This window comes from Carassius gibelio, chromosome A3 (assembly GCF_023724105.1).
Source record: "Carassius gibelio isolate Cgi1373 ecotype wild population from Czech Republic chromosome A3, carGib1.2-hapl.c, whole genome shotgun sequence".
In the NCBI taxonomy this organism is placed as follows: Eukaryota; Metazoa; Chordata; class Actinopteri; order Cypriniformes; family Cyprinidae; genus Carassius; species Carassius gibelio.
Window position 1 is genome coordinate 21,246,712 of NC_068373.1, and position 14,948 is coordinate 21,261,659.

At 41.0% G+C, this 14,948-nt stretch overlaps 1 protein-coding gene across 7 annotated transcripts in view; it reads left to right on the forward strand.

Moving 5' to 3' along the window:
• The window catches only part of LOC127951993 (trinucleotide repeat-containing gene 18 protein), a 64,290-nt gene that overhangs the window by 11,856 nt on the left and 37,486 nt on the right, over positions 1 to 14,948 (forward strand). For all 7 annotated transcript variants that reach the window (XM_052550180.1, XM_052550201.1, XM_052550220.1 and 4 more), the window contains exons 3-6: positions 4,108 to 4,254; positions 10,216 to 10,320; positions 11,007 to 12,758; positions 14,273 to 14,375. In XM_052550180.1, coding sequence (XP_052406140.1) covers positions 4,108 to 4,254; positions 10,216 to 10,320; positions 11,007 to 12,758; positions 14,273 to 14,375 — 2,107 coding nt within the window. The remainder of the gene's footprint in view (positions 1 to 4,107; positions 4,255 to 10,215; positions 10,321 to 11,006; positions 12,759 to 14,272; positions 14,376 to 14,948) is intronic.

The following is a 14,948-nucleotide window of genomic DNA, read 5'->3' on the forward strand; positions in this document are numbered from 1 at the left end:
TTTGCGATCAGGACAACAGTTTTTGCTGTTGTGTTGTGGTTCTCACACTGCACTCAGAAACTGCACACAGACACGATTGAGCATTGAGGTTTCCATTTATTTATTTGTCAGGAGCTGCTGCTTATGTTACAGGCCGTGGCGCAGACATGACTGTGATTCCTTTTTGAGTGATGCATTCACCCTTCAGAAATGTAGAAAGAAAACTTGTGGTCAGCTATAACTTAATGTTAATAATGTTAATAATATCAAATTTCAGTCATTCCAGCCGCACACAAAAGTGAAGTTCACAGCCATAGACTAGCAATGGATCATACTGGAAATCTTCAGGATGTGATGTGGGGCCATCACAGGATGCCAACTCTTTAAAGGGGTCATATGATGAGATTAAGTTTTCCTTTCTCTTTGGAGTGTTACAAGCTGTTTGTGAATGGATAAGATCCCTAAAGTTGTAAAGGTAACACAAAGATGACTTTTTGAAAGAGTTTAGGCAAAGACCTTTCCTGTTTTAATACGTCAATACACCCCATGCACAAAAAATGGGCAATGCAGAAATAAGATTGGATTGACATGAGAATTGCATTACTTAATTGACCTGCACAGAGCTTTGAATAAACATCTTTGGGATGAAGCTGAACGCCAGCTAGCCTGTCTGATATTAATGTTCTTAGGCTGGATGGAGCCAAATCCCGTTCCAACAAAAATATAACCTCAAATAGCGACTAGGCCTGCAAAAATGTACACTTCGACCTAAGAATGAAGAAAAATCATTCAGTAACTGACTAATAACCATTTCTTTGCAGTCAAAGTGAAAATTACCGCACCTAAACTAATTTAGAACAAAAAAAAAATCTCAGATGGACTTTTTTTTGCATCTATTTTTAAATTTACATTGAATATCTTCAACAAAAAATCAGTTCTTGAAACTGTGAACATAAAGTCTGATGCTTTATTTTGTTAATATTTGACTACAGTGCAAAACATCACTCCAGTTCTCAGCATTTTTTTTTAAATATAATTATGAATCATTTCAAAATCAAATCAGACTGACTTGTGACCCAGTTTCATATTTGCCCAATTCTGTATCAACACTTATTAACTTGAAATAAAACATTTGATGAACAAGTATGCTTTTGACAAAGGTATGTTGGTGTAGTGGTTAAAGAGTAATCCTAAATGTTTTAAATTCAAACCACATACGGAGTGATCTGTAAACTGGACAGTTGCTGAGTTACCCAGTAACCATTGCACTCCTGAGGAGAGGATGACCCAGTTGTAAACATGAACCTTTCTTTGCTTTGGATAAATTGTGTCCCCTAAATGTCTCATTCTTTGCATTATAGGACTGGAATCATATGGTAAAAAACAAAAAACAAACATTGCTTCTTTTCACGTGACCCATACAAGCCCAGATCTTCCATTCAAATGAATGAGTGAGACAGTGCCCTTGTTGTGTGTTTGAAGAAAAGGCTTACGAGTCTAAAATGCATCCCTGGCCAAGTCAATAGATCTAGAGTCACAAGTCCAGTAGTATGTGATTCCGCATTTAGAATAACTTTTTGTAATAATATTCTTCATTTCTTCACAAGGAAATAAATGTATGTTATTGCAAACACGGTAGACTGTGGTGTTCATCTTGCATACTGCAGAATAAGCTACCAAATGTTCTAAGTATGGATCTCCTCCTGCTCTGCTATCTCCTCTCCTCCATTTGCACCCCATCCATGGGTATTATCTGTCCTGTGGTTAATGTTTAGATGTAGTCCAAAGGGTTCACATCTGCATGATACAATGGCCCTACGGTTCATCTGCAGAGCAAGACTGCTTCCCTCCTAGGTTAATCGCATGCTTACCTCGACTACAAAAGGCTCATGTTGCTGTTGATGCCTTGTTGTTCCTTTTCCTCTTGTCATGCTAATGCACTATTTACACATGCAAAAAATGGACCCATTGTCCCAAGGTGTCTGCAGCACAGGAGGATGTGTGTGTGTGTGTATCTGTGAAAGTGTGTCCGAACTCTTGTCTGAGTTATAACTGTGTAGTGCTCCTCTCATGCTGGATTGAGGAAAGGCATGTGGGAACGAAGGCAATTGTATTGAAGGAATTTGGGTGGGGGGGAGGTCGGGTCATCCCTGTTTATACGTCATGCTTGAATAGATAGTGTTAGATATGGATGAACCTGAGGGTTTAATTTGTTGATGTGAGTGAGTGAGTGAGTGACCAAAGCCTCTTTCACACTGCCATTCTGGCAAATACACGGGTAAAGTGTTCCTGTAATTGTTCCTGGGTCGCTAGATTTTGCACTTTCGTTTTGATTACCCGGGATATGTGCGTGCTTTAACACACAACCCGTTAAGATCCTGTAACGACACGTGACATCAGGGCGTGACGTGTAATGTACGAGTCAAAAGCGCTAGGCACGTTATACTTTCACTGAAGCAAGCGAACGATCTCGGCGTCAGCGCGGAAAGGGAGGAACTAACTGATCTCTGCTTGATTACAGTTTGCACATATTTTTTTTTGTTGCGAACGTTGATCTTTCTTCAAAACAGCCGGTAAAAGAGTCGCGCGATAACGCGTGTCATCACTTGGACACACCATTAGATATGGCTTTTGTTCACAAAGCGAACAGGGTCGAACCTGGCAAGGTTACTAGGTCCCCCACCCGGGTTCAATGCCGGAATTAATCCCGGGACATGGTTGCTTTCACACAGAAGGCGACCCAGCAATGTTCCGGCAATATGCCGGGTCCGACGTGCAGTGTGAAAGGGGCTCAAGTGATGTGACGTACAGCCAAGTATGCATTTAACCCATCCAAAGTGCAGACACACAGCAGTGAAACCTGTAAACCTCACTTTTCAGAACGATGAACTTTGTAAAAATCAATGTGTTTCAGAAAGGGGGGCATAGATGAGCAACAATAATGTAGAATGTGTGGAAAATTTGTTTTTTGAAACTTAAACTGCATAAACACATTTCATTACACTAAATACATTTTTTTTTTTTTAAGCAAAATCACAATTTGTACAAATTGTAATGGGCACAATGTATTCGAATCAAACTGGATTTTTATTTTGACTGTTTGCTGTGAATAAATGTACAGTTCTGTGTAATTGATATGATGCTAGTTTTACCCAAATCAAATGTTCAAATGCTCATGAAGTGACTGTCAGAGCAGTTCTGGAGATGTTGTTCATGTGTTGACGTACTTATTAGTGAGACGGCAGAAGCCGAAGTCACTGCAAGCATTACGCACGTTTCAGTATGTGTGTAGTAAATGAAGCCATGCATCTGCACCAGAGATGGAAATTAACTTGAGAGAATGAGCTACTTCAGCAAAATCTACATTTCTAACTGGTCTGCACCTTTCATTAACAGAGACACGCAGAACATGCAAGATTCATATTTAAATCGAATTTTGCGGCTTAATATTTACAGATGCCTAGTCCATATCGAGATTTTAAGTGTAATGACTTACTTTTGATAAATGTATTCAAATTTTGACAAATTCCATGACATTCTGTGTTACACTGTGAATTCCGTTTTTATGACTGGATTCAGTCCACTTTTTCCACATCACGGAAATCATAGGGCCCTACATGTGCTATCACTATTGTTTTTATCCGTCTGACTTTAAAAGCTCTGAGGAGGCAGCAGATTGAATACCACACACGTCTATGTGTTGTCTCTTTCTCCGATGTCAAAGACGGCAAGATGAAAACATGCTTTTATTTAGACGTTCCCCATTTTGAAGCTGCACATCTGGTGGCTGTTGTAATGACAGTTAACATAACATTTAGGATGAGTAATAATTATCCATGACATTTGTTTACAAGCAAAAGCAATTTGTGTTTGTGGTCTTTCTGTGCCTCTTTGTAAACATTCTTCTTTTGAAGGGAATTAAAAGGCCGTCCGGCAACAGGAACATGTTTGCGGTTTTTGTATTTCAAAAGAAAACCACAGAGCTTCACAGATTAATCATTCAACTTTTGCCAAGGCTATTCTCCTGAGTGTCATGTCGTCATATCAAATGACAGTGCTTACTGACTTTTTACAGCTTCATTTTATTCTGTCACTTCATAGGCAAACGTTCGATTCTCTCTTTTGCAGGTGATGCCTTCCCAGGTGCCTCTAGTCCATTCCTTGGCGGATACGTCAGCGCCTCCAGTGCTCATGGATCATCGGATCCAGGCTTTCGAGCCCCAAACCCAGCCAGCTTGCAAATGGCCCAGCTCTGGGCTTCTCACACTCATGAAGGTAAGAATCGCAGACTTTCTATGTGTCCTGTGAAAAATGGGAAGAAACGTTGGAGCATTTTAACTCTTAAAACGAAGCGAGACCTGCAATTGCACAAGGCAGCTTGAACGTATTGGGTTTAACGATTAGGTTTGTTGGCAGATCAGTGAACTCAGACAAAGGCTGTAGTCAGATGTCTGGCTGATGGGCAGGACGGGGTGGACGGGCTAATGGAAAAAACACACCTTCTATACAACCCACAGGGACTTTTAGGCAGCTTTATATTTGAAGTTAATGGAAATCGACTTGGTATTGGAATTACAAGCATGTGCTGTGGACTGCGCTTGAGCGGGTAAAGGTGGACTAATGTTTTTGATAAGTGAGTGTGTGTATGTGTGTGTGTGGTGCTGGTTAAGTCTGTGATGTGTAATATGCAGTCATGTCTGATCTGATGTCTATGATGGATTACCCCCTCTCTCTCTCTCTCTCTCTCTCTTTCTCTCTCTCTCTCTCTCTCTTTGAAGTCAATAAACTAGATTTATGTGAATGGTGTGCAACGACTGTAGGAAAGACAATAAAAAATCAATTTCATCCTTGCGGTTCTAATGTAGAATAGGCCACATCTGACAGCCGCTCTGCTGCAGCGTAATTGTAACCAATTCCTTTCTTGAAATAGCTGGTGTCGGTCAATAGTCAATATCTAAGGGCTTTGACAGAGCTTAAGATAGATGTTAGTGGTGCAGTTCTTTGTATAACAGTACTATGTGTCTTTAGATACAGAGCCTTAGCTTGAAGTATCTTATAAGGGCTCAAAATAAAACCTTATTGTCTGTTTTCTGTACTAGTTAGTACTGTAGGACCAGTAGTTCAAATAACACAATAGTATAGTATAATAGTATAATTTTACAATTTAAAATAATTATTTTAACATGTAATTTATTCCTTTTAATGCAAAGCTGAATTTTCAGCAGTCGATGCTTCAGTTTTCAGTTTCACATGATCCTTCAGAACTCAAAAACATTTCTTATTATTAGTGTTAATATAAATTAGTGAAATTGATTAATATTTTTTTGGAAACCTATTTTATTTCAGGATTCTTGATAAATAGAAAGTAAAAAAAAAAAAAATACAGCATTAATTTGTTATTCTTACATTATAGCTAATTTTATGAGCTAATGGCATGTATATGATCATCCAGTATAAGCTTTAGTGTCTGTGCAACAATTGGCCAACAGGGTCAACGGCAGTTACGTCAGCTGCCCAAAAACTCAGAGGTCCACAAAACCAGTCTCGTTGTTGACCCCTGTAGAGTTTCGAGATTCTTTTATTTTGCCCTGCAGTTGTATTACACACTTCCTTCATATTTTCTCCTCCTCATCTTAGTGTGTAAAGTCAAGCCCTTATCTGTGCTCTAACTTCAAACTTGCACGCTCAAGCAAGATGATTCATTCGGCACTGAAGCTGTTCCAGCCCCTGCCATTTTGAGAAGACAGGGATTTCAGCTCTCAAAATGGTTCACATGTATACCAAACAATAAAAAGAAAAGCAGTGCTATCTCTGTAAAAGGGTGTGGGCGGATTATTAACAAGGTTTGTTGAAGGGCCTTGTACCTATAGGCCTTTGTTTCAAGTCCCCACAGAGAAAGTACAGATGAACTGTCTAAAACCTTGGCACAGATAATAGCAAGCCTGCCTCGCTCTACCTGTGTAGAAATGCGATGAATAGCTGACATTGAAGTTTCCTCTGTCTCTGCAGCCTGTAAAAATATTGGAAAATGCCTGTTTATTCTGAAGGGTGCACCTGGCTCTTATTAACTGAAGGAAGTCGAAGTAGCAGCTGTGGAATTTGGCTATTTTTACACAAAATGTGTGAAACAATCAGGCATGCCGCAGTCCCTCCGCTGCAGATTGCAAATATTCCATAATCAGAGGGAGAAACCGCCGACCGGATTTATCTTTGAATTTAAATTAATGACCATGAATTGCAGCGAACTGTGAAATGTTAACAGTTTGTTTGGACATGGGGCTTGTATATGTACCAAGAGACGGTCAGCCTGAAAATACACAATTTATGCGAATGCACTAATGAGATTTTTGCGAGGACGAGGTCTTTCACAACAGTGGAGACTTGTGTGACTTGGGAGACGGTTTGAACCTCGTCTCTTGTTTATATTAGACAAGAATCAGAGTATCCCTGGAATGTGCCATCCCTGGTCCTTCTTTTTCTGCTGTGGTTTTCAATCAGATGCGTGGCCCTTGAGGTCCGCTCACCTTTGGACTGTGCAGGAGATGATGGTGGCTGCAGGGTGGCGCTGTGTGATTGATAGACCGTCCATGCCTGCTGCTCTCGGCACACATTGGACTCCGCTCAGAAAGGAATGTTCCTCTTTGACTATGATGATGGATTTGCTGGCACAGGTAGCGATTTGATGTTCTCCTGCGCTTCCTGTGGCATCCCTGGGGTCCAGATGATGGTTTTGAATACTGATGTGTTTGTGAAATTTTAGATGTATAATAAAGATAATGAAAAGAGGGAGAGTGGAGGCGGATGCACGTTGGCAGAAATTCTAGAAGTTGCCTCTTTCTGGTGCACATGATTGGGTTTATTGAAATTGTTGGAGCTTCTTCTGACCTTTGCAGCCCCTCTGCACCTAAATACAAGTCTTGAACCAGCTCCTCTCCTTTAGAGCCTTTTTCAAAGACTTTTATATAGTCCTAGCCTCAGGGAACATTATTTCTCTTTTATGTCAGCAAGGGTATGTCATAGCATCTTTGCTTTTGTTAATGGCCTCCTTTTTTGACTGTTCCTTTCTGAGCTAAATTCCCCTCTACACACACACCATTTTTTTGTAACCTTCCCCTGTCCTTAGTAATAGATCCCTAAAGGATGAGCAAGGTTAAATGGTTCTGTGTTACAGAAAACACACTTATTTCCTCTTTACAGTTACACTGACTAAACCAAATATTATTGGGAAATTCCACTTTTGTTTCCAGAAAAATATCTAAACGTGAAGGCCTAATTTTGTATTAACATTCAACAACTGAAACCTAAAACCAGTGGACGGTTTCATAGCATCTGTTTGGACATGGTTCTTTTAAACCGTGAACTGTGATTTGTTTCTGAAAATGAAATTAAATCTGAATAAAAATGTTGATCACAAAAAAAAAAAAATCAACTGAGACAAAAATGTGATGAACAAAATTGAAATAATGAGTTCTTGAATACGTTATATGTTTGTAAAAAATCTTATTAGAAAAATTTGTAGACTGACAGTTAAAATCAACTCCTATAATTAAAATGCATATAAATGGATGTTCTGCCTGGCAACCCCTGAAAAAGAAAAGAAAGATTTCTTTCCAGTAATCATGAGGGCATTCATTGGTCAAAATGTATGGGAACCCTGTATCTAGCTTCCTGGCTTGTCAGGAAGTTTCTCTGCATTAGGCACATTGTGGTGCAGAACTATAGGAAATGGCAGTGGCAATCAAAACGAATTAGCTAGTCTGCAGATATTGTGTAGGCTGAGACTTTCTCTCCATTTCACATTAGAGAAAGCGAGATTCCCTGAGATTAGTTGTGTGAGAGCACGCCTGCCTCCACCACACCCCTTACGAGGCATGCAGAAGAACACAGAAATAAATGCCATGCCGCAGTTCTAGCCCTGTTGCTAAGAGTAGGACACCTTCAGTCATCTCTCAGTATGGTGTGGGAATGCAATCAGCAGCATAGCAGTACTGTCACCTGAGATGTACTAAATAAAGTGACAGCCTTTGAAGCACCGCTCTTCTTACATGTAGTGCCATAAAGACACACACTGTGCAATGTGCACTTTCAAGCAGGATCGTATTTTTAGACTGTTTTGGTTTTAGACCGTCAATAACACTTAATGTTCTCGTGTTACTGTTATCACTAATTATGAAGACTTTGCTTTGACTGTGAGGCTGTGACTGTAGATAAGTGTTGGGTAACCCTGGTGTTTTATTTGCAGTGCTTTGTCTACGAAGCCCAATTAAAATAAAAACGAATGCAGTCTTTCCATGTAAGTGTAGTTCATTTAGACAGGTAGATGATGAATGTCTTTGCCACTCATACAATGGATAAATAAACAGCCCAACCACTGGCATTTTAGCAATCATGCAACTAAATAATATTACCGCACTAGCTTTATGGGCTGACTCAGTCCTTTATTTAGCCTGTTGTTGACACTGTGTTTTAAGCAGCCTTGCCTGGTCTGTCTGAGAAATTTAATCTATGGCATATTAGATCCACAGAGAAACCATGCAGAGATTGAAGACGTGTTCGTTTTTGGAGCCTTTGAGGCTGTTTCCATGTGCCCTCAATAAAACTTGCTTCAGAGCTCTGGTAACACTCATTGAAACGGGGCGACCTTTGACCCCTGCTCTCCAGGACCCTGTATCTTCTATCTCTCTCTAAACATTGTGTCGAAGAGCTGATCGCTCCGGGGTGCACACAAGTCAATCCATAATGGTTGATGTGACCTGATTTAAATTGCATTGATAGTAAGAACTGATCCATTACACATAAGAGACTCCTGCTGTTGTTCATAAACTTAACTTGTCAATATCTGCGCGCAGTGGGGACCGGTCTGTTCACACTGTTTAAACGGCAAATTTGATTTAAGTTTTCTATGCATGGATGGATGTGTTGTGAATGTTCCCTCTTAATATTTGAGTTGGAAATTAGCTCTAACCCTCTGCTTTCTGGTCTTCTTCATTTTATAGTAATTTGTTGCAAAACCTTAAAAGGTGCTTCAGCAGCCATGTGCCCAGTAGCTTGACCATAAATCCAATATAACGGCTGCTTGACCTTTCTTTAGCAAAGCCTCTCTGGACGTATTGCAATTTTGCCAGAGGGATGGGAGAAGCGCACATTCCAGACTCATTTCACTCCATTCATTTGCAGCAGAAGCCATTCCCATCTTGTTTCAGCATTTAGCGTTTAGTGCAAATGTTCTTTGATTTAGTGGTTACTCATCTCTTCAGGGTATTCGTATGAGTCATTTCAGCACCACCTGACCTCTCATCAAACTGCCAAGCCTGTATGACGCAGCTGCTGGTGTTCTGTGTAACTGTGTGCTGTAAGAGCATGTGAAAACAAAAATTTAATTTGCCTGTCCTCGTGCAGAGTCTCTCTCGGATCTGCGTTCACCGGGGGCTAGGGCGGTACGGGCCTGCCAAGTCAGTCCATAAAAGCAGCAACAGGTCTCGTATACGCCTCGGGCCCTGCTGGTTTTAAATGCAAGTGTACCCCACCCACAGTGTATTACATGTCTCACAATGAAGGCTCCCAGTGAAGGATATGATCCACCCAATTTGAATGTATCTTCTACAACCAGGAATGATGAATGGACTTAAATGACCCTATATGTATTCCAGAGGATTATGCTCTAAACATTTCATCCTCCCTTTTGAATGTGGAGCATGTCTATCTTTAGAGATCCATTTGTTTTTAGCTCTGACAACCCTTTTGTCTTTCATTAAAGCTTTTTTTTAAAGGAGGGATAATGTTATGTGTCAGCATTATTTGTTTGTGCCTTCATGCTTTTGTTCATGTTGTTGTTTGTAGTGTTTGAGGTTATGAATGTACATTTGTGCGTCTTTGCCCTTGGTGAAATCTTAGATGAAATTCATGACTTAAATGTGTGAATGGCTGCTTCCCGGTTACCAGATGTCAGATTTGAGAAATATTTCTCTCCCTTTGCTTTGGGTGGTAATAAGTCAATTTTATGTTTGGGCCGAGGTGAGCTGCGGCTCTGGCTATGAAGCAGATTCATAAACTGATAAGATAATAAATCGTCAAATCTGTGTATTTGTAAGTGCGCATAATTTGGGTTTGAATAATGACTCTGCCTTATGATAGCCAGATACAGATGCTGCATTAAATACTGGACGTAGAACTGACAGCTTTAGCCAATCCCTTATTTTCTAAAATAACAAGATGTCTGTACTCTCTCTTTTCCAGGTTTTCCTCATTTGCCAAGCAGTTTGTACCCCAGCCATTACATTCCCTTGGGCCACCTTGAGCATCCACAGCTCAGCCAACATGCTCTCTTTGACTCACAAAAAGGTCTGTATATGTATATAAAATAACATGTTTAACCATTATCACTGTGATTTATGTATGTATATGACTATCATAACATTTAGGCCTGTATGTGTATATAAAGTTATATTTATAAAGTGTATATAAAATCTCTAAATTGTGAAGAAATATCTAGGTCATAGTTCACACCAAAAGGAAAATGAAGCCTATTTTATGACTCTCGATAAATAAACCACAGTAATACAAAATAATAATACTAATAATTGTGTAATATTAAAAGTGTTAAGTGTTTCATGGTAGTTTTTCTTACACTGAATTTATGCAAAATTTAAATTCAATGGAAAAAAAGTTTTTACTTTGATCATTATTCATTTGTTTTGTGGAAGATTCTTTCATATTTTGATTTGGGGATAAAAAAAGAAAATCTTTTTTTTTACCATGCCATTTTTACCATGTAAAACTTTAGACTTAATTCTGCCTCAACAGGCAGCACATTGCTAAAGCTTGAACTTTTACATTTCCTTTGCTTTCTGCTCTGCTGTACTTGCAGATAGTGTCTCATTTAGAGCGTTTTAACAATTTAATAGTATGTGGTTGATCTTTTTATATACTTTCTGCACCTTAGAGCCTTTAAACAGTCTTAATATTTTGCACCAAATGACTAAAGGTCTGACAGGCTCACATTTTCCATTTTGTTCTCATTTTCTCAGAGGGGTTTTACCTGCCAGGTTCAGTGCACTCCCATTCTGCAATGGCCCGGAGCCCAGTGGCTCACATGCCCGTCTCCTTCTCCAGGGAAAAGGAGGCCCTGCCTCCTCACAAAAGCTCTAAAGACTCGAGCAGGGATCTGGTAAAAGAGAAGCCCTCTAAGAGTGACCTAGGTCACTCCCTTCCAAGGAAGGAACGAGAAAGGCCAAAAGAGGAGTCACGGTCCCACAGTGTGGTGGACCTCACCTTGGATGTCAAGGCAGAAGATGAGCGTAGAGTGAGCAACTCGGAGAGGTCTGCAAAAACTTCGGAGCATGCTCGGTCTTTCTCTTATCAGCACTCGCCTGCTCTGAGCACCATGGACACTAAACCCAAACAATCTCACCACAGTTTACTTGGCAACTGCGGGACAAGCAGCAGCATGCCAACCCGACACCCAAGTACAGAACAGGACAGGAGGGACAGGGACCGAGATGACGAAACCAGCCGGCCAGGGGGCCACCTTTCCTCCGACAAGCAGAGAAGATGTGATTCGGTTGCAACATCAGCTGGCACTCTGCATGTGTCATATGCCAGTCCCTCTTCTCTGCAGCCCAACCCATCCCATCTCCCGCCCAGGCTGGTGTCCTCTGGCACCTACCCTCCCCCTCACCACATGCCGCCCAGCATGTACCCGCTCTACTCTACATCAAAAGAGCCAGGCAAAGAACACAGAGTGATAGCTCCTACTTATGTGCCTTCTGTCGAGGTTTACGATGAGCGAAAGGGGCCAATTCAAATTGCCTCCCAAGCTCGAGATAATAAAAATGACAAGAGCAGGGAGAGGGACTCACACAGATCAGCCCTGCAGGTGGGGAATGAGAGAACACATATGGACCATGGTCGGTCCTCTGTTAAGAGTGAGTCTCCCCCTCACGGGGACTTTAAGAAAGACATTTTACGCGAGGAAGGCTCGATAATTAGGTCAAATGGTTTGGCCATGAAAAAGCCCTTGCATTTGGAAATGTGCACAAATAAATCTGGAAACGGTCCAGATGCCAGGGACTTATCCAACACTACATCAAAACACATGATCAGAATGGGACTTGAGACTGAATCTCGCAGCCAAGAGAGGGACAGGGCTCAAAGGTCTGCCAATCCGTTTTCTGGAATGGATCCAGCTACGCCTCACTCGGAACAGAATCCGTTGAAGGCCTTGGGTTCTGCTGAACCCAAATGGAAGCCTTTCGAGATGGGCAATTATGCTACCAGTCACATTGCCGCATTGGCAGCCCAACACACCCATGGCCCCAGAGGTGAAGAAGAGGGCAAGCGAATGTACCTGGACAATACTGGCTTACATAGACCGGTAAGCAGTGCCGGAAGTCCCAAGGGGCACGGGGAGGTTTCGGCCATGCAAAGCCTCATCAAGTACAGTGGCAACTTCTCCAGCGAGTCTGGCTCCATGCACGGATCTGATAGTCGTAGTCCTTTTGGAGGACTGGGAAGCATGAAACTGGAGGCTGGTTATCCCGGAGTGTCTAGAGTTCAGCACCTTCCACCCCAGCAGTCTGGAAAGCAGTTGAAGAAGGAACCTGAGAGACCTGAGAGTGCGAAGTCCTTTGGCAGAGAAGGAAACTCTTCTCAGGGGGATGGGGAGGTTCGTCATCCACCGGTAGGCATTGCAGTGGCTGTTGCCCGCCAGAGGGACAACAGCAGCAAGCCCAGCTCTGTATCGGATAGGGACAGGACAATTCTTGGAGGAACCATCAAAGGTGCGTTGCCTCTTATCTTAAATAAAAAAATCATTAATCAGTTATTCATTCTCATGTTTTTCCAAAGCTGTACAACTTATCTTCTGTGGAACACAAAAGGATATATTTCTTTTAAAAAAGCCTTTTTTAAAGTTTTTTTTAGACCCAATTGACGTTTATTGTATGGGCAAAAGCAGTTATTTTGTGGTCAGCAGATAAAAGCAGCACAACTAACCCTTTAAGGTGGAATAAATTGTAAAGGAAAAAACTGTTCTTAAATGCTTTCACGCCTTTAACGAAACTGAAGAACAACACACTGACCCAATCTTATTTTCTGTGGTTACAGCCCATTTATGTGGGCATGCTCGACACCAAGGTCACTCCCTCTTTCATTTTATTTCTTAAACATCATGAGCTTTGCTATTGCTTTGGCCCACAGTGTTACCTGTTAGCATAGGGAGTGTTTTAAACCTTTCACTAAGACACTGCGTGCCCGCCTGCTTATAAAACAGAGCTTTACTAAAGGTGGCAAATAAGCAGTGCATTCTAATATGACATTAGGTTTGTTGCTTAGCAATCGAATCTCCTTCGGGAAGGGACAGAAAGGGTGGAGAGAATAGCATTAATTTATGTGCTCTCGTGTGCAAGGAAATTGCTGTAATAACATTAGTCCCCACACTCTGAGAGAAGGTTTAAATTTACATGTAAAACAAGTTTTAGGGACAGAGCTTTGCTTGACTAATTTGCCCTCTTTTTGATGCAAACGGATAGCTTGTCGGACAGGCTTTTGGTAACCTTGGAAACAGACTGAAACCTTTTCCCTGGAGCATGACAGAGATCTGTGCACTTTCGTCCCCCTCCTCGGTTTAGAAGAACACAATCTCTTCTCAGCCACTGTCTGTCAGTACTGAAAGGTTCAATACACTCCTACCTAAATCCTGCTCGGATAAAAAAAAAAAAAATGTTTACGCATTTATCTTTTGGTATACAGGGCTGTGCTGATGTGGTATTTTGAACAGACTTCAAAGGGTCTTTTAGTTTAGTTCGAATTCTGTAATGCTACTTTGTCTGATGAATCTCCAAATGGCTGTCTCTATGAAGAGCAATTTGAACTGTATATAACACCACTGTGTTGTTGAAACATTGATAAGTTACTGATGGGCCTCAATGGGTTCTTGTAAATGTGATCCGTTACTCTAGATAGGTTCTCCGTGGGTATTTTTTGTCTGCACAAGTCTGTCTGAAAACTCATAGATGTGTAAGACACTGCTTTTGACTGGTGCTGAGTATTAGGACTGATAAACACCTTTGGAGTTTGGGCTATTTCTGGAGCAGTGTATTTATAAAGAGAAAATGGTAACATTTAAATCTTGCCAGGCTGGAAGATACTACTAGGATTTGGTTGTTTTTAAGGCAAGAAAGGTCAGAAATGTATTTCAAATGATGTAAAATGAGATCATTGGCAAACACTGCAAAGTCACCAAATTTAGTAAAAATATTGAGTCAGCGTCTTCAATTGGTGTAATGTCCTGCAGGCCCAATCCACAGAGAGGAAGAGCATGGAGATGAGAGGACACATCACGGCGACGAGCGCCTATTGTCGGGGCGTGTGGAGCGTGAGCAGGAGAAAGTGTTAAGGTAAGATGATTTCATAAGCGCTGGCATAAAGTGCCTTGAACTTTGAGTTCTCAGAACGGTACTAGGCATCGGTCTAGCTGTTAATTCAGTCCTGCGTTTGTAGTTTAAAGGGTCATAAAATCACAGACTACTTTTTCTCAGAATTTAGCAGAGGTGTTTGTGTTGCACATCGTAGAAGACAATGATAGCATTCGATAGTTCTAACTATAGGAGAAAGCTGGTTAATTTGTAAGCTTTTTGCGTTATTTTCATCTCCCGGATCTAAAATCCCGTTGACGTCACAATTTGGGGATGTGTGTATGTGTGTATATTGCTGATATCCAGTAAAAGATAATTGAGTTTCACAAATTAGTAAAGTGGTTTTAAGAAAAGAGCTAGAGCAGTGAAAATTCCCATTTCCACCATCAGGGCAATAATTAAGAATTTCCAATCAAAATAAAATGTTACCCATCTGCCCGGAAGAGGTCATGTGTCTATATCGTCCTAACTTAGGTGAGAGTTTTGAGTGGCTAAAGACTCTCCCAAGTATAAAAGCTGAAGAATTGCAGAAAATAGTTGAGTCGCGGGCTCAGA